Below are 20,336 nucleotides of genomic sequence, written 5' to 3' on the forward strand. Positions count from 1 at the left end.
TTGCCAAATATTTGGCTCACTGACCTAAAAAGAAAAATCTGCTATCTTAAGGTACCGTCACACTAAGCGACGCTGCAGCGATAGCGACAGCGATGCCGATCGCTGCAGCGTCGCTGTTTGATCGCTGGAGAGCTGTCACACAGACCGCTCTCCAGCGACCAACGATGCCGAGGTCCCCGGGTAACCAGGGTAAGCATCGGGTTGCTAAGCGCAGGGCCGCGCTTAGTAACCCGATGTTTACCCTGGTTACCAGCGTAAAAGTTAAAAAAACAAACAGCACATACTCACCTGGGCGTCCCCCAGCGTCTGCTTCCTGACACTGACTGAGCTCCGGCCCTAACAGCACAGCGGTGACGTCACCGCTGTGCTTTCACTTTCAGTTTAGGGCCGGCGCTCAGTCAGTGTCAGGAAGCAGAGGCTGGGGGACGCGCTGGTGAGTATGTGCTGTTTGTTTTTTTAACTTTTACGCTGGTAACCAGGGTAAACATCGGGTTACTAAGCGCGGCCCTGCGCTTAGTAACCCGATGTTTACCCTGGTTACCAGTGTAAAATATCGCTGGTATGGTTGCTTTAGCTGTCAAACACGGCGATACACGGCGACCTAGCGACCAAATAAAGTGCAGACCTTCTAGCAGCGACCAGCAATTTCTCAGCAGGATCCAGATCGCTGCTGCGTGTCAAATACAGCGATATCGCTATCCAGGTCGCTGCAACGTCACGGATCGCTGGCGATATCGCCTAGTGTGACGGTACCTTTAAAGTTTTGAAGGGAAAAAAATAGGGCAAGATGGTGAGATCAATATGAAGCCCACACCACAAGCGCCTCTTATAATCGGCACAGCTGGTAACCCTGGACATTTATTGTGAACAAAGTGACATTTACACAGGCAGGGCTGAAGATGGGGAAATGCTGATAGCTCAGATAATGAACAGATCTGTAGGATCAGATCAATTATACTGCAGTGATAAGGTCAGTTGAAGCCACTAATGTTCGGCAGGATCGGCCAAGTCTTAATGTGTATGCAGATCTCCCAAATCTACGGACAGATGAAACTGGGGAGAGAAGGATCCAGCATGCTGAACTACAGCTGTTGATCCTTTTATTCTCCGTTGAGAAAAGTTGCTGCCAGACTCCTTTGGCAGAAGCTCTTTCAAAGCGAGCACAGGCATGACCGTTCAGCTGAGCCGAGCATTTCTTTGCAGCTATCAAATGTATTTGGGGGACAGTTCAGTGTTTAGTAAAATGAGATGCTCTTAAGGGGGCAAGTTTCATCTGCATAGAGATTCATTATACGTACCCCAGGAGTCTGGTTGCCACAATGGCATTGCCTTCCTCACGGGGGGTGATGTCATGCCTGGAGGTAAGGAGGGATCCCCTTGGTAGGTAACACAAACATACAACACCTTCCTGGCACCAGACCAGAAGGGGAGCTCTAAACCCAGTTTCAGGGGAGCTTCCCTATAAGTTCTGGTCTGGAGGCGGGGTTAGTCAGACAGTCAGAGACACTGAAGGGAGAGGAAGCACATGAGGAGGGAGACTGGGAATGGAGCTGTAACTGAGCTCTTCCCAGGATAAAGCGCAAAAGAAACCGGACACCGAAGTCCGTGGTTGCATGGGTACAAAGGGTCCAGCAGCTTGAACCGGAGGGCAGGAGATTGCTGGTCTCCTGGCCCATCTAATACCTGGAGGCACCACAGCAGGTCAGGAGCCTGGGGCTGCCAGTGAGAAGACAGTGCCCATGAATGGCTCATGCTGTCAACCATTCGGGTTAGGAGTAACAGCCACTGAGAGGAACTTGCGTAAAGCTTCAGGCAGCAAGGGACAGAGAATTCAGCGCAGAAGGAAGGCCTCCGAACCCACCTGGATCCCAAGTTACTCTCAGGCTGCCCAGACCCCATCTACACCTGTAACCTTTGCCCTGGACTGCACCTGAAATTCACCAGTAAAAAGTAAAGGAGACTGAAAATCTTGTGTCCTCCAATTATTTCCTGCACCCTCAGTCCTGCACCCCACCATCTATCATCCCTTACCAACTGCACTGGTAGCCCTGGGGACTAAGCTCTACCTGTGGGGAGCTGTACCAACTCTAAGCAGCGTCGGCCATCCCTGGCCAAGTACCACAGGTGGCATCAACAATATTTCTCCACAGACTTTATTTTCCACTACACTTCATCCCCTTTAATTGGACGCCCAGGGCCACGGACCGGGTCACCACTTCCATGACCACCCCTTTAAGTACCGCCAGACCCAGCCCGAGTACCGAGTACCCCACGGTCCTATGGGGCGCTCCATATACATTTACAGCTCATGACAATAGCAGCTCTGAACAGGCAGTAGCTTTGAAGGGGCCACTCATATGAAGACACCCAACATCCCTTGATGTACATATACAGGTTAATATAAATTTAAGGGTGGAATAGGAACATTTTCTCAAAGCAATGCATCTTAATGTTTTTTTGTTTTTTTTTAGTTTGCTGCAGCAGAAATCCCCCTACACTGCTCAGACACTAGTGGACTAGAAACACAAATAAATTTGGCTGTCTTCTGATCCTGGAGCCAAGCATGGAATATACTCAAGCTACTTACCGGTTGCGGTGTTTTTCAGGAGTCCATGACAGCACTAACGAGAGAGGGGATCCGCCCTTCAGGGACAGGAAACCTACAGAGATAAAAGGGCGGCACCTCTCTCCAGCATCAGTTGGATTACAGAGCATGAGAGGACCCCCTTGGTTAGTAGCACATAAATAATTTATACATTTCACCCTGTGCTTAAACTTAAAAAATTATATAAACAAGTGGTGAAAAGCCATACCAGCATAAAAGGGAGGGAATATAGGAGTACTGTCATGGACTCCTGAAAAACACCGCTACCGGTAAGTAGCTTGAGTATTTATTCAGTCGCCATGACAGCACTAACGAGAGATTTACAGAGAAAAGAGTCTTAGGGAGGGACTACTGCTTCCAGCACCCTTCTACCAAACGTGAGATCAGAGGAGCCACCCAGATCTAATCTATAATGTTTAAAGAAAGTAGATGGAGATGACCATGTGGCCGCCTTACATATATCCTCAATATACACCTCAGACCTTTCCGCCCAGGACGTCGCCATGGCTCGAGTGGAATGAGCTCTTATGCCACCTGCTGAATAAGCCAACGATATCCCTTCCCTAATCCATCTACCTAAGGTGTTTTTGGACACCCTAAACCCTTTCCTGACTCCCTGAAAGGATATGAACAAAGAACTATCTTTTTTCCATGGGTCTGTTAAAGATATATATCTGAGCAGACATCTCTTAACATCTAATGAATGAAGTTTGAGTTCTTTATGATTTTTAGGATTAGGACAAAAAGTGGGGAGATTTATCTCTTGAAGCCTGTGGATTTTTGACGCTACCTTAGGAAGGTAAAGAGGATCAGTTCTTAAGACTACTCTATCGTCTCTAAACTTAATGTATGGAGGCTGTCTAGAGAGGGCTTGTAAGTCACTAACTCTTCTTGCTGATGTGAGAGCGACCAAAAGAGCAGTTTTAAAGGACAGGACTTTTATAGGAGCAGATTCAATAGGCTCAAAGGGGGTTACAGTTAAAGCTGTAAGGACCAAGTTTAAGTCCCACGGGGCCAGTTTTTTCTTAACAATGGGTCTCGACCTAGTCGCTGCTTTGATAAATTTAGCAATCCAGTAATTGTTAGCTAAATTACAATTGTATAATGCCCCTAAAGCTGACACATGGACTCTAAGAGTGCTTGTAGCTAGACCCATCTCTAGACCTCTCTGCAGGAACTCCAGAATCTTAGTAATACTGACTTTTTGATCAATCTCTAATCCTGAAACAGTTAAGAATTTTTTCCAGACTCTAACAAATATTTGTCGTGGAAACCTTCCTGCTTTTTAATAAAGTATTAATTAGTCCTTGTGAAAACCCCCTCTTTTTCAGTAATGTCCCTTCAAATTCCACGCCGCCAGATGTAAATTGGACATTCGTGGATGGAGAATTGGACCTTGGGAGAGGAGGTCTGGGAGTTCTGGGAGAATCCAAGGCTGAGAGATGGACATTTTCCTCAGCCACGGAAACCACGGCCTCCTGGGCCAGAACGGCGCTATTAGGATTACCCGAGCTCTGTCCTCCTGTATCTTCCTCAGAACAATCGGGATCAAGTTCAATGGGGGAAAGGCATAGGCTATATTGAAATGCCATGGAATTAAGAGGGCTTCCACCGCATACGGATTGTCTCTGGGGTTTAGGGAGCAAAACTGGTGACTCTTTTTGTTCTCTTTGCTGGCGAAGAGGTCTATATCCGGGCACCCCCATAGGAGCGTGATTTGGTTGAAGACGGTCGGATTGAGAACCCAATCCCCTTGCCTGAGTTTTTTGCGACTTAAATAATCTGCCATGATGTTGTGTTTTCCCTTTATGTGAAGAGATGTGAGCGACCGTAGATGAGTTTCGGCTATCTGAAAGATATGACCCGCCACCTCCATTAGAGATCTGGAACGGGTCCCCCCTGATGATTAATATAAGCTACCGTTACCTGATTGTCTGAGAAAAGCCTGACGTGTCGGCCCTGTAAGGACATAAGGAAATAACTCAGAGCTCGTTCTACCGCCAATAACTCTTTAAGGTTGGAGGACAAGCCTTGCTCAGAATGTGACGAAACTCCCTGGACCCACATATCACCCATATGTGCACCCCATCCACTAGGGCTAGCATCTGTGGTCACCACATGAGATATAGTTTATCCAGGGAACATCTGTTCGCAGGTTTGGCGTGTGTAACCACCAATGTAAGGATTGTATAGAAGCCTCAGATAAGGAAAAGGTACTATCAAGGTGGCCTTCTAACTGACGATTATTGCACAGTACATCCCACTGTAAGGGTACCGTCACACAGTCACACTTTGATCGCTACGACGGTACGATTCGTGACGTTCTAGCGATATCGTTACGATATCGCTGTGTCTGACACGCAGCAGCGATCAGGGATCCTGCTGAGAATCGTACGTCGTAGCAGATCGTATGGAACTTTCTTTTGTCGCTGGATCTCCCGCTGACATCGCTGGATCGTTGTGTGTGACACCGATCCAGCGATGTGTTCGCTTGTAACCAGGGTAAACATCGGGTAACTAAGCGCAGGGCCGCGCTTAGTAACCCGATATTTACCGTGGTTACCAGCGTAAAAGTAAAAAAAAAAAAACAGTACATACTCACATTCCGGTGTCTGTCCTCCGGCGTCTCAGCTTCTCTGCACTGTGAGCGGTGGCCAGCCAGAAAGCGAGCGCAGCGGTGACGTCTGACGTCAGACGTCACCGCTGTGCTTTCCGGCCGCTGTGCTTACACAGTGGAGAGAAGCTGAGACGCCGGGGGACAGACACCGGAATGTAAGTATGTACTGTTTTTTTTTTTTTTACTTTTACGCTGGTAACCAGGGTAAACATCGGGTTACTAAGCGCGGCCCTGCGCTTAGTTACCCGATGTTTACCCTGGTTACCCGGGGACTTTGGCATCGCTCCAGCGCCGTGATTGCAACGTGTGACTGCAGTCTACGACGCTGGAGCGATACTCATACGATCGCTGCGACGTCACGGATCGTGCCGTCGTAGCGATCAAAGTGTGACTGTGTGACGGTACCCTAAGACTCTGGTGTGGTACTGGGCCCAAAGAACCGCCGGGATACAAGACGTGAGTGAGCCTAACATTGACTATGCCCCTCTTAACGTGACCGATGGATTGTTAACAACCTTGAGTATTTGTTGTTGAATCTTGTCTACCTTCGTGTCTGGTAGGCGGCATTCCTGCAACCTAGACTATAAGATGAGACCCAGGAATTCTTGTACTCTTAGGGGCTGTAACCATGATTTTTTAAATTAATAATCCACCCCAACCTTTGTAAGGCTGCAATTACTTTTGCTAGTTGGGCTGAACAGTGTGATTCTGAGTTTCCTATTATTAATAGATCATCCAGATATTGAACTACTAGAATATCCTGTTCATGAAGATGTGCCATGACCTCCACCATTATCTTCGTGAAAACACGGGGGGCAACTGCAACTCCAAAGGGGAGTGCCCTGTATTGGAAGTGTTTAACTGTCCCGCTTAGTGAGACTGCTACCCTTAAAAACTGCTGATGGTCTGCGTGTATAGGAACATGATAATAGGCGTCTTTAAGATCTAAGATGACCATGAAACACCTGTCAAACAATAGCTTTATTGCTGTTTTTACAGACTCCATTTTAAATTAGATTGGACCAATAAGAACTTATTCAATCCTTTAAGATTGATGATTGTACGGAAAGAATTGTCTGGCTTTTTAATCAAGAAGAGGGGGGAATAAAACCCATTACCTCTTTGTGCTTCAGGAACTTCCAACAACACACCCTTTTGTTGAAGTTCCTGGACCTCAAACTCTAATGCCAGCTGTTCTGCAGGTGAAGAACGAACAGGTGTTACCAGAAATGTATCATTAGGAATGTTCTCAAAATCAAACTTTAGTCCTGATTTAAAAATGTTCAGGACCCATGGGCTACTGGAAATATTTAGCCAAGCCAGATAGAAGGCCAAGAGCCTGCCTCCTACCTGGTCCGGCAGTCATTGTGGCTTTCTGTTGTCCAGTGCCGCTGATCTGGCTGCCAGCTTCACGGAATCCGCAGAAGCATCTGAGAGGTATGCTGCCTCTCCTTGAACCATAGAAAGAGAGGATAAAATCTCATTCCTCGGAGTCTTGTTTTTAAGCTGATCTTCTAAACTGTCCAACCACACCATCATAGAACGTGCTGTACAGGTGGCTGCAATTGACGGCCTGAGAGCTCCTGCTGACGTCTCCCAAGCCCCTTTAAGGAACACATCAGCTCTCCTGTCCAACGGGTCCTTTAAAGTTCCCAAATCCTCAAATGGTAGAGAGGATTTCTTGGAAGCTTTGGCTATGGCAGCATCGAGTTTTGGGGCTTTATCCCATGCTGAAGATGCCGTCTCCTCAAAAGGATATTTCCTTTTAAATGACTGCGGAAGAGAACGTTTCCTCTAAGGTTTCTTCCACTCTCGTAGAATAAGCGAGTTCACCTTTTCAACCACCGGAAAACATCTACGAGATTTCCGATCTAGACCCTTAAACATGACATCCTGCATAGATTTCTCTGACGGGGTCTCTTCAATTCCCATAGTATTATTTACCGCCTTGACCAGGCGGTCTATGCGGTCAAAGGAAAAACAAGAATGACCAGACTCAGTATCTGAAGAAGATGATGAAGAAAGAGGAGAATCTGATCTTCGCTCCCCTGAATCACTGTCCCCAATTGAAATGGGGGATCTGGGCTCTCTTCCTCTCATTTCCCTATCCTGGGAAAGGGATTTGTCCGAGCCTCTGACCTCCTGCCTGACCATCCGTCTCAGGCTGGTAACAAAGTCTGGCGTCTCCTCCGCTATCAAATGCTGAATACAAGGTCCACATAGCTTCTTTATGTGGTTGTCCGGTAAAGGAACTCCACATTCAGCACACTCTCTATGTTTAGTCTTAGTGGACCATTTCTTTCCCTGAAAAATAAGGAGAGGGAACACAAGGGGAGACACATATCACCAAGTGAACTTTCTTGGAGATCACTTACCCCTAGAAAGTAATTAAATGGTACTGTAGACTGCGGGGGGTCTTTCACAGCCGGAGCATCATCCTTACGGCTTGAAGATCTTCCAGGCTTAAGTTTCTGACCGGTCCTTTCCCTTTGCGGGTGACTACTGCCACTGGACCTTCGCTGAATATTCGACCCTTGGGGCTCCTCCAAGGAAAGAGACTGCTGCTCTGGAGACTGCTGCAGCGCCTGGGACTCCATTTTCCAATATGGATAAGAAGCACGCAGTAGCCCATAGGGATGTCTTAAATAGCCTGGTCCCGCTCAGGTACCTCTCCCGGATGGGGGTCAGCAGGCCAATCCTGGTGAACTGCCTGGTACGCAGTATATGGGAGGCCCCTCCCTCACGAGATCACACCGCCATCGGCACCAACTCCCGCCTGCTGAGCCAAGCGTCGCTCCCTTATCCCCACTATCCGGCCTCCCTGTGATAGAAAACCGCCAAACGCCCATCTCCGTTATTCTAAAGGGCGCCACCATATTTACCGGCGCGGCCTCACTGCGCATGCGCCGCGCGTCATCCATCGTCGCCTGCTGATGCGCCAGGGCCCGCCCCTTCTCGCACATCACTTCTGATGCGCCCCACTGCTCCCAGGACGCCAACCACACCGCCTGCCACAGACATTCAGCACCCGGTCAGAGGGGAACGCCAGCGCCGACGCGTAGTCCCGGAAGATAGGGCCTCCCATACAATACTCACCTGTACCTGCGGCGATGGGACACCGAAAGACAGCACTCCCCCTGAAGGCTGCTTTTGCTCTGCTGTTGCCTACCCCCACAGTCCTCTGTGGTGCGGCACTTCCAGAACTTCTATCAGCACCGGAGAAGGGGAGCTCCCGCCTCCTGGTTCGGTGTGTCGGGTCTGGGTCCAATCTTCTATCTTCACCTTCTTTAAAAGGTATGTCTGCAGGGTCCCCCGTCAGGGACAGGAAACCAACTGATGCGGGAGAGAGGTGCCGCCCTTTTATCTCTGTAGGTTTCCTGTCCCTGAAGGGCGGATCCCCTCTCTCGTTAGTGTTGTCATGGCGACTGAATAAAAATGAGTAAAGACAATAATTCATTTAATGTTTACTCATATTTAAGAATCTAATTAACCCACTTGCAGTGCTTGGTGTTTACACATGCTCTGAATCATGTTAAAAACACTTTCATATGAAAGTTCAGAGTACAATGTGAATTGGGGCTGACAGAATCTGAAGAGAACATGAAAACATCTTACAGTTCTTAAAACATTCCTATCTAAGAGCAGTTGGAACAACACAAGTTTTCTGGTCAAACAACTGATCAGTGCTGAAAGAGTGAGAAATGGTAACTGCATGGATCCAGTAACGCAATCATTGGGTGCTGAGGGCTCCTTCTACATCAGCCTTATGCACACAGACAAGGACATGGCTACATTTCACAATCTGAGTAATTTAAGGCCACAGCCCCACAACACCTCAGTGTTTGCAGGAAAAATGTCTTGAGGGTAGCAACACAGTCCAAACCTTACCTAAATCAAACAGAAAACAAACACCTTGTCATGTAGGACAGGCATTCACTCTGTAGAACACAGCACAGCTCCTCTGATCACCTGCAGAACACATTTCTGTAAGACTTGCTGACTCAACACCAAAGAAAACAAATATCCATAACGTTCCATACTTAATACAGCATTGAAATGATTACTTATCACTTTCAATAAAAAGACTAAAAGTAACACAATATACAGCTCTGGAAAAAATTAAGACACCACCACATCAAAACCCTGTCATGGGCAGCCCAATCTCCAGACCTGAACCCTATTGACAACCTCTGGAATGTAATCAAGAGGATGATGGATAGTCACAAGCCAAAGAGGAACTGCTTAAAGTTTTGCTCCAGAAGCAATGTGAAAGACTGGTGGATAGCATGCCAAGACGCATGAAAGCTGTGATGAAAAATCATGGTTATTCCACAAAATATTGATTTCTGAACTCTTCCTGAGTTAAAACATTAGTATTGTTGTTTCTAAATGATTATTAACTTGTTTTCTTTGCATTATTTGAGGTCTGAAAGTACTGGTTTTTTTTTTAAATTTTGACCATTTCTCATTTTCAGAAAAAAAATACAAAATTTATTGACTGGAAATTCGGAGACATGTTGTCAGAAATTTATAGAATAAAACAACAATTTACATTTTACTCAAAAATATACCTATAAAGAGAAAAATCAGACAAACTGAACATTTTGCAGTGGTCTCTTAATATTTGCCAGAGCTGTATATTGTAAGTATTGATGATGATATAAGGTATAGTAGGATCAGAGCAAACTATCAGAATCTGTGCAGTTGTATTACGGGAAGTACCAGACAAGTACAATAAAAGTGCACTGTGAGGATTTGCGTGCATTTTGAATGGAATCCTAGAGGCTTCACTAGAAGTTTGAAGGGGTTAAAGATATTGTCTTTTACTTGGACTACTCCTTCTTAAATGTTGTACTTCCCAATGTTAAATTAGTAAAAAAAAACAAGCAGATAGCTTCTTTATTGGCACTATACCAGTGATGTTGGTGCTGGGTCTTCCAGCGCTTGTCTGACGTTGTGTCACGTGCGCTGGGCTGCAGCACTCACAATTTCCGCAGATAACCTGAAAGACCCGTCATGTCACAAGTGTTAGGCCAGCTTCAGGCGACAGTATTTCATAGTCAGTATAATGACCGCAGTGCACAGACAGACCACAGGTCTCCCAACTTAAACTTACAGCTGTATATGTCTCTGTGAGATTAGAAGTTTGGGTCGGGAAATCTGAGGTCAGTCCGTGCCTTGCAGTCCTAATACGGACCCTAAAATGTGGCATCATGGACCCACTTAAGGACTCCTTCACATGTCAGTTTTTTTCATACGAGTGATATCCGTGAAAATTATGGACAGCACTCTTACTAAAGTGAACCTGTCAGCAGGATTTTGATATGTAAACTACCGACACTTTCAGGTTGCCGCTGTTAAACGGTTTAAAATAATACCTGGGGTGAATAAATCTGTCTTGTGTAATCCGTGTTAGAAGTTTTCAGTTAATGATATGCCCGTGCTTCGGGGGGGACTGTAGACAGTCTCATCTTCCTGCTATAAGCCAAAGAAACCAAGGAAAGGCCTGCCCACAGGCCACCCCAGGTTTAAAAAGTAGCACAGATATTCACCCTCAGCACCGGCGATGTGAAAGAGATGTTGGAACAAAATAGTTAATAAATATCATTTCCCACATGTCTACTTTACATCAGCACGATTTTTGAGACTTTTTTTTTTGTTAGGAAATTAGAAGGTTTCAAAGTTGATCAGTGATTTCTCCTTTTTCCAACAAAATTTAACACCACCAGTTTTTTTAGGGACCACCTCACATTTGAAGTGACTCTGACGGGCCTATATAACAGAAAATATCCAAAATTGACACCATTCTAAAAACTGATTAAGCATGAAGAACCAGGGGATGGCGGAGGTCCTGGGGTTGACTTGGGGACATCATTTCTCTCTCCCCTGACATGTATATCATGTCATAAGAGAGAAATGACTAATAGCGGCACATTCATTTTTTAAAGGTTTTTCACCATTATTCATTGAATAACGGCGATCACGTGATCGGGGACCGGATCATGTTCTCCGCCACCCTTGGCATAGCTGGAGATTACTGGACTCTGGTACGCCACACGACAGCCAGTACCAACATCACGGGGACAGCGACAGTGCGGTAGGGAAACATCTGTTTTTCTTTATTATTTTACATGGGGGAGTAGAACATTTAGATAGGGTTATTTAAACATGATACAATCCTTTTGATGGTCAACTTTGCAGGAGTATAGCACAGAGTTGTAGTCCCTGGCAGAGGAATTTAAACAGATAAGCCACGGTACATGTAATAATAAGAAAGACAAGGATTCTGGGTGGTCAAAGCCACAAGGAACATAAGCCATGTGGCTTGATGTCTGAAAAATCTCTTTACATGGGTACAACGTTTAAAAGTATTATTCCCACAGTATGTGGAAAGATAATACATTTTTTATAGGAAGTCAACAATGGGATAAACTTGAGAACACAAAATGTTAATAACCTGTAGCCTGTGAAAATATTGCGTATGTTGTACCAATATAGCATAGCGCTGGCACTGCATACAATTCATTTATACTCTCAAGGGAATGGTCAGAATTTCCAACTTATAACACATAATGGGTTAAAATTCTTTCTGCAAAACTGTTCAAAACATAACTCAGCTTTGTAACCATGAAACTCAGGGAAGGAAAATCATGCATTTTCCATTAGCAAATCACCTTCTCAAGCATAACCACAGCCACTTTTAAGCTATGAAATTCCTGGGGCCTTCTGAGCAAGTGAAAAGAAGTGCAATTCGTAAAGAACGTGATGCAAAAGATATTGGGCGGAATGGTATATTCAAAGTTGGGTCCCCATGTTCATTGAAGGAAATTATTATTTGATCCCTTGCTGATTTAATAAGTTTGCCCACTGACAAAGACATGAACAGTCTATAATTTTAAGGGTAGGTTAATTTTAACATTGAGAGATAGAATATCAAAAATAAAATCCAGAAAATCACATTATATAAATTAGAGATCAGATTTATGAGATTAATCTGTAGGCTTTTGGCTCAGTGGGTATGTGTCTTGAACTCTTGGGCCTCAATTCTTCAAGTTGTTTTCACCAATTTTCAGTGGATACTGTTTGGCCGTACCCAGTTCTGGGAAGCACTTCAACCAAACAGTGACAGATTATGCTACGTGATATCCTGAAGCAATAGCTGTGTCATCCATTAGGGCTGAGAAGGTGGCTGACGGAAGTTCATTTTCCCATGTAAGATTTCCCAGTGAGATGCTTACCCAGTTTATGCTCAATTTGATGATGTTCAACACTTTGTAGATAGTCCTTACTATGAACCGATTAATGGTCTGTATGAGCGATTTAAAGGGAACCTGTCACCCCCAAAATCGATGATGAGGTAAGCTCACCGTCATCAGGGGCTTATCTACAGCATTCTGTAATGCTGTAGATAAGCGCCCGATGTTACCTGAAAGAGGAGAAAAAGAGGTTATAATATACTCACTCAGGGGCGGTCCCGCTGCGGTCCAGTCAAATGGGTGTCTCAGGTCCGCTCCGGTGCCTCCTATCTTCATTCCATGACGTCCTCTTCTGGTCTCCGCGCCGCGGCTTCGGCGCAGGCGTACTTTGTCTGCCCTGTTGAGGGCAGAGCAAAGTACTGTAGTGCGCAGGCGCCCGGCCTCTCTGACCTTACCGGCGCCTGCGCACTGCAGTAACTTTGCTCTGCCCTCAACAGGGCAGACAAAGTACGCCTGCGCCGAAGCCGCGGTGTGGAGACCAGAAGAGGACGTCATGGAATGAAGATGGGAGGCGCTGTACCGGACCTGAGACGCCCAACGGAGAGGGACCGCCCCTGGGTGAGTATAATCTAACGTCTTTTTCTCCTCTTTCAGGTAACATCGGCAGCTTATCTACAGCATTACAGAATGCTGTAGATAAGCCCCTGATGACGGTGAGCTTACCTCACCATCGATTTTGGGGGTGACAGGTTCGCTTTAATGGGACCTGGAGGGTATGTGCATGCGTTGCGGACTTAGCTGCGGAATCGCAGCGGATTGGCCGCTGTTTTCCATGCGGTGTACAGTACCATGTAAACCTATGGAAAACCAAATAAGCAGTGCCCATGGTGCGGAAAATACCGCGCAGAAAAGCTGCGTTGTATTTTCCGCAGCATGTCCATTCTTTGTGCGGATTCCGCAGCGGTGTACACCTGCTCCTCAATAGGAATCCGCAGGTGAAATCTGCACAAAAAACGCAGGAAATCCGCGGTAAATCCGCCGGTAAAACTGTTTTACCTGTGGATTTTGCAAAAGCAGTGCCGAAAAATCAGCACACGAATCCGCAACGTGGGCATATAGCTGAAAACAAATTCTCAAGATGTTGGTCGAGTTTCAGGGATGCAACTGAAACTTTGAGTGTTATCTTAACACTTGTTATAAGTTTATAGAGAGGCAATGCAGTCCTCAACAGGGTTCTACCTTGAGCTCCTGCATGTCCAATATACAAGGGGACCTTTAGATCTAAAGAATCCTGGGAAGGAGTAAAATCCACTGGGGGGAAGAATCGGTCAAAAAATATGTCATGAGATTCATAGAAAAGATTCAAACTCTGTCTGGGTTGGTGCAAGAGAACATGGTTTAAGCAAGGCAGAAACGGTGGTACAACTGCAATATTGCATATGATAAGCATAATAAATCTACTATATAATTGTCTAAGGGGTACTTCTGTCTGTCTGTCTGTCCCGGATATTCATTGGTCGCGGCCTCTGTCTGTCACGGAATCCAAGTCGCTGATTGGTCTCGCCAGCTGCCTGTCATGGCTGCCGCGACCAATCAGTGACGGCCACAGTCTGATTAGTCCCTCCCTACTCCCCTGCAGTCAGTGCCCGGCACCCGCTCCATACTCCCCGCAGTCAGTGCCCGGCGCCCGCTCCATACTCCCCTCCAGTCACCGCTCACACAGGGTTAATGCCAGTGGTAACGGACCGCGTTATGCCGTGGGTAACTCACTCCGTTACCGCCGCTATTAACCCTGTGTGACCAAGTTTTTACTATTGATGCTGCCTATGCAGCATCAATAGTAAAAAGATCTAATGTTAAAAATAATTAAAAAAAACAAACAAATCCCTGCTATTCTCACCTTCCGTAGTCAGACGATGCGCTCGCGCCTGCCGCCGGCTTCCGGTCCCAAAGATGCATTGAGAAATTACCCAGAACACTTAGCAGTCTCGCGAGACCGCTAAGTGATCTGGGTAATTTTGCAATGCATCCTGGGAACGAAAGATGGCGGCAGCCATGCGCACATCGCCAGAGGTTCGCTGGATCTACGCTGGATCCCGGCGGGTGAGTATATAACTATTTTTTATTTTAATTATTTTTTTTAACAGGCATATGTGCCCACACTGCTAAATACTACGTGGGCTGTGTTAGATACCGCATGGCTGCTATATACTACCTGGCCAGTGTTAGATACTATGTGGGCTGTGTTCTATACTGCGTGGGCTGCGTTATATACTACATGGCTGCTATATACTACCTGGCCAGTGTTATATACTACGTGGCTGTGTTCTATACTGCGTGCTATATACTACGTGGCCACTGTTAGATACTATGTGGGCTCTGCTATATATTACGTGGGCTGTGTTATATATTACGTGGCCAGTGTTACATACTACGTGGGCTGTGTTATATACTGCGTGGCTGCTATATACTGTGTGGGCTGTGTTATATACTGCGTGCCCTATATTAACGCACCGGGTATTCTACAATATGTATGTATGTATATAGCAGCCACATGGTATATACCACAGGCCACGTAGTACTCCTATATACTACGTGGCCTGTGCTATATACTATGTGGCTGCTATATACATACATATTCTAGAATACCCGATGCGTTAGAATCGGGCCACCATCTAGTAATAAATAAAATGCCTGAAAACAAATTTATTACGTGGTTCAAGAAAGTGTGGGTGCTAGTCCACATGACCCAAAATATAACTGCAGGCTACTTGAGAGGGAAACAACAAGAATTGTAGATCTGTCCAAATTTCAGTGGTGTTTCCTGCACAAGAATATTTCACTAATCCAAAAAGAGATTTCTGTATTTATACCTTTTTTTTGTACCGTTTTGCATTTTTGTTATTTGTTCTTTTTGTAATTTTTGGAAGCACTGTACTTTTTTTTTTTTTTTTTAAATGAAATCTAAAATTTAATAAGCTTGTTCCTCTTGCTGCTCTAAGCAGACTCACAGCCAGCATGCGGGCAGTGTTCAGGACAAGCATGATATTATCCCTATTCATTGATGAGATGATGGGACATTTCCATTAAATACACAAACATCATCACTCCACCACAAACAGAAGAGGGCCCCTGTGCAAGAACAATATATGTGCCCTTTGCGGTCCAATAGTTCATCATAATGCACAAATCCACATGCTTTGGAGCCGAAATGGGCCCCTGTACAGCTGAACAAGTTGCACCAATGATATGTCCGCTCCGACTCCTGCAATAAAAGTCCACAAGTGGGTACAGCATTGCCTTGTTGAAGGACTACCCAGGCTAATTACCGCATTCAATAGACATGTATAAGGTAACCAGATTTGAATTTCAACATGTTCTGTCCCTTTTTTATTTTTTGTTTTCTTCTCTGTTCAGATAAGACACATCAAAATCATTGCTGTGTGAATCCGGCCCAATTTAAACCAGATACAAATGTCCTGTACAAGTATTGGATATCTTATAGGGAAAACACCTAGCGTAAGTCAGTCTATACAATTATCTACCATTCCATGATCAGGAGGATTTCGTTTAAATTAAAATGATAGGCTCATCTTCCATTATTGTAAAAATGCCCATACATAGGGCACTAACTTTTCTCCAAATTGATTATTTCAGCACAAGAGAAAGTTTGTTGGTTGTAATAATCATAATAAGTCAAGAGATAACATTCTTTGTCTGAAGTCAACATTTTCATCTCATAGTTGCTAGTCAATGCGCCTTCTGTGAAAAGAATGTTTTCAATCCACAAGCGTGAAAACTACAAGGAAATTTATTTAATTTTTTTAACTAGTGATATGAAAAAAAATAATTACCAAAAATCTTTCAAAAATACACGTAAACACTAAAACCTAATGTAAACAATAGGTAATTTTTTAATGCCGGCGGCTTCCCTCTAAGGATAATGCTAAAAAAGAAAGAAAAAAAAAGTTTTTCAAAAGTGCTGTATCCAAAACTATTTTTTTAAAGAGAAAAACAAAAAAACACATTTTTCAAAGACTTTTTATCAATAACTATTTAGCCAGGAAAGAATCCACCAAAAAAGACTACATTGTATTATACCTACTGTATGTAGCCTATTTTACGTTGCACATGATATATGATGTACATGTAGGTACTTGGTATTTAATCCTGGCTGTAGGTTGGACAGTCACTTGTATAGGTCTAAGAGTCTGTGTTATAGTTATATCTGGTGCATCCAATGCCCATCTTGGTTTTTACAAGAATTTATTCATTAATTAGGATGATATATTTTTAGTATCGTAAAGTCTGACAAATATACAAATATTTACCATAACAGAAAGAACTTGATTTACACAAATTGTTGAATGATTCATTTTTCACAATAGAGAAAGTTTCATGGAGACACAAAAGATGAAGGCTGTAAAAAAATGTCATAACAAAGAACTTGGCACACAATCGAATATGTATGGGGGTGCCAGCCAACTGATGGTTGGGGAAGATGTCTATCGGGCATGTCCGATTTCAGACTGGCAAATGTATTGTTCTCCTGCAGATAACCCGCTGATCGTGTCAGCCAGCGAGATTCTCATAGACAACACAGGGGGGAGCAGACAAAGCAGCACTTCTGTGTATAGGATGAGAATAACCAGAAATATCACCCTCTCCCTAATGAATCCATAAGAGCCACATGGTACATTTGGCATATATGCCTTTGTTCACCAGTTATACATATCGGTACATTAACAATTGATGGGTGCACTCCCCCGCTTGAGACCCCTCTATGAGCCAAATGGTGGGCGTCGGTATGTAACTGCTCCGATTCTGGCAAACTTTAACCATCCTTGCATTACATAGACATCCATTCACCTTAGTGGTCATTAAGCAATACGGAATGTACCCTAAGGCCACATTCACACGTTCAGTATTTGGTCAGTACTTTAACCAGGAGTGGGTGATAAATGCAGAAGTGGTGATGTGTTTCTATCATACTTTTCCTCTGATTGTTCTATTCTTGGTACACAGCTATGATGGAGGCTGACTATGGCCTTTAAAAGCAAAAATCAATCATCCGCTAGGGGGTGCTGGGAACACCCCCAATTTAAAAAGGGCTGTCTATGACTACACTAGGGGTCTCAAACGTGGCTGAGTAAATGGGCCTCACATAGACCTCATTCTTTGTGGGATAAGATGACATTTTCAGCATTAGCATTTTTTTCTATATGACATTTATCATTTTTTTTCTTACACTTTTGGTGTGTTTTTTACGTTATGTTTTTAATACTCTCTTTCATATGGGTTATGTTATAGTTTTATAGCTTGGGTGATTTGGGATGTCACCATACGTGACCATATGTGTACTTTTTATTGTTTACTTTAGTCTTTTCATAAATTAGCATTTTTAATGGCAAAATATTTTTACGTTATTTTTTTTTATACTTTTTTTGTCCATCATCAATTGACCCCATACAGTAGTATTGTTTTATAAATGGCCCTGTATAGTAATTGTGGCCACCATCCAGTAATAATGCCGTCTGTGATGGTGGCTAGTATAGGTTTTGCTATGGTGGGATCCGGTGATTCTCTTTGCCGCGATACATCTCAATTCAATGTGCTTCCAGTTCAAATGAAAAAATAAAGTGCTGGCATTGGTGGGTCCTGTGCCTCCCCGGACCGGGTCACGATTGTCTCAGGAGCTATGTTATCTCCGTACTGCAGCCTCAGGGGCTACATGTGGATGTGGGCCATGTGTTTGAGACCCCTGGACTACACCCTCAGTTGAATTTACAGTAATCCTCTAACCTAGCATAATATTATTGAAACTTGCACTATTTGTGAGTAGTAATATTGAATTGGGGTAGTACCAGGCAATCTTCAATGGAAGCCTATATTCTGTGATGGACTCCTAATAATATAAAAGCTGGTGAGCAGCCAGGTGTTGAACCTTTACATTCCATAAACCCTGGATGAGAGACTGGAGGCATGACTAGCCTTTCCACTATCCATTTATGCGATCATTGTGACAATACTAAGTTCTGGCCATAAATGAAGAGAACATTATTCATCACATTATCTATAATACACATACGTGCTGGTGCATTATTTCCCACATTACCACCAGTAGTCCTCCCCTACTATCACATAACACGACGAGGCTAAGCCGCACACATTACCTTCCTTCTAAGCAGCTGGATTGGCCGAGGGCTATACGCTAGTAAACTGTAACATCTATTCCCCCTGCTCAGCTCTAACAAGGTACCTGCACTGTCTGCATAACTTGGGCCGGGTCCAAATGAGCACGGCTCCAGCGCACTGTGCATACAAATGCTCCTGCCGGCAGGGCGCTCCTAATGACTCATTCACAGTATGTATGAACTCTAGTCTCGGATATTTCACAAGAACAGACGCAAAGATGGCAGGTCAATGGCAAAATTACACAAAAAAGCTTTTTTCCCTCCTCATTTTCCAGACATAATTTAAGGCCATAAATCACCACAGAGACAGGTGACCTCAAAGGCTCCTTGGCAGTCAATGTGGAAACCTTGAGAGCAAGACACTAGCCTGCCTGAGCCCATGCACGGAGGCGAAACAGAGATGTGCTGCTTTGTCACATTAACCCTAAATTCTAGGCAGAAATCTATCTTATTCACAGCCTTGGAAATATTCAAAGTAAAGCTCATTATTGTACATTTGCCATAAACCTAGAAGATTTGCCATTCTATAGACAACACACCCTTTCCATTACATATAAGCAGCATCTGCATTTAAGACACAATCTACAAATGTAATATTGTAGCAGTTTGTATTAGAAGGGTCATTATAACAAAGGGTTAAGACACAAAGCAGCTTCAGCAGGTAACCGCCATAGTAAAGTGTTGCCAGGCAACAATGTGCAAATATTATCCGCTGCAGGTCTTGACTTGTGTAGAACAGAGCCCTCAGCAGAAGATCGCCTGTCAGAAACGTAAATATTAATTGCTTGCTTCCTACCAGCTGATTTAGGTGTGAACTTGTCTCTGTTGGCCGCACATACGGCAAGGAGTCTATATCCAAGGTCCAGGTCAAAGCCTTGCTGTGATGCTACTCTACTAACCACCTGTAGGAAGAAGGAAAACATGAAAGGGTTAACCAACATCCAATGCAGAAGAACGCAACTACTGAAGATACGCACTCTATTAGGACACAAGTGGTATGTGGCATTGTGTCATAGACACCCAACAAACTGGTCACAGCAAAGGGCAGGATTCTGGGATGTGTGATAGAAGGGTCAATAGCAAAAAGAAGAATAAACAAAACAGACAGCAAAATCACATTAATATCCAATATCACTGTCCTTTGTCTTCAAAACAGCGTCAGTTCTTCCAAGTACACTTGCACACAGTTTTTGAAGGAACTCGGCAGGAGGTTGTTCCAAACATCTTGGAGCATTAACCACAGATCTTCTGTGCATGAGGTGTGTGCAGGTCTCTTCATATAATCACACACAGACTGGATGAGATTAGGGCTCTGTGGGGCTGTATCAACACTCAGGGTATGTGTCCACGCTCAGGAAACGCTGCATTTTGGCCGGTTTCACACGTCAGTGGCTCCGGTACGTGTGGTGACAGTTTCCTCACGTACCGGAGACACTGACTCACGTAGACACATTAAAATGAATGTGTTTCTGCACATGTCAGCGTGTTTTCACGGACCGTGTGTCTGTGTGCAAAACACGGAGACATGTCCACGTTTCTCCGGCAGCACGGTCCGCAAAGCATCCTGCACACGTGCACACAGAGAACAGTGTGCACTCTCCTCCGTGTGCAGGTACCGCCGCAGGAGAAACAGGGCTACAGTTAAGCGCTGTCCCCTGCTTTTGGTGCTGAAGCCGGCATTCATTCCTTCTCCCCAGCAGCGTTCGCTTGAGAGAAGGATTGAA

At 44.6% G+C, this 20,336-nt stretch overlaps 1 protein-coding gene across 7 annotated transcripts in view; it reads right to left on the minus strand.

The window, feature by feature from the left end:
• ZMIZ1 (zinc finger MIZ-type containing 1) overlaps positions 1-20,336 on the minus strand; it is a 626,177-nt gene that overhangs the window by 128,720 nt on the left and 477,121 nt on the right. For all 7 annotated transcript variants that reach the window (XM_077259396.1, XM_077259401.1, XM_077259397.1 and 4 more), the window contains one exon: positions 19,409-19,514. In XM_077259396.1, the coding sequence (XP_077115511.1) occupies positions 19,409-19,514 (106 nt within the window). The remainder of the gene's footprint in view (positions 1-19,408; positions 19,515-20,336) is intronic.

This window comes from Ranitomeya variabilis, chromosome 4 (genome assembly GCF_051348905.1).
Source record: "Ranitomeya variabilis isolate aRanVar5 chromosome 4, aRanVar5.hap1, whole genome shotgun sequence".
Lineage (NCBI taxonomy): Eukaryota > Metazoa > Chordata > Amphibia > Anura > Dendrobatidae > Ranitomeya > Ranitomeya variabilis.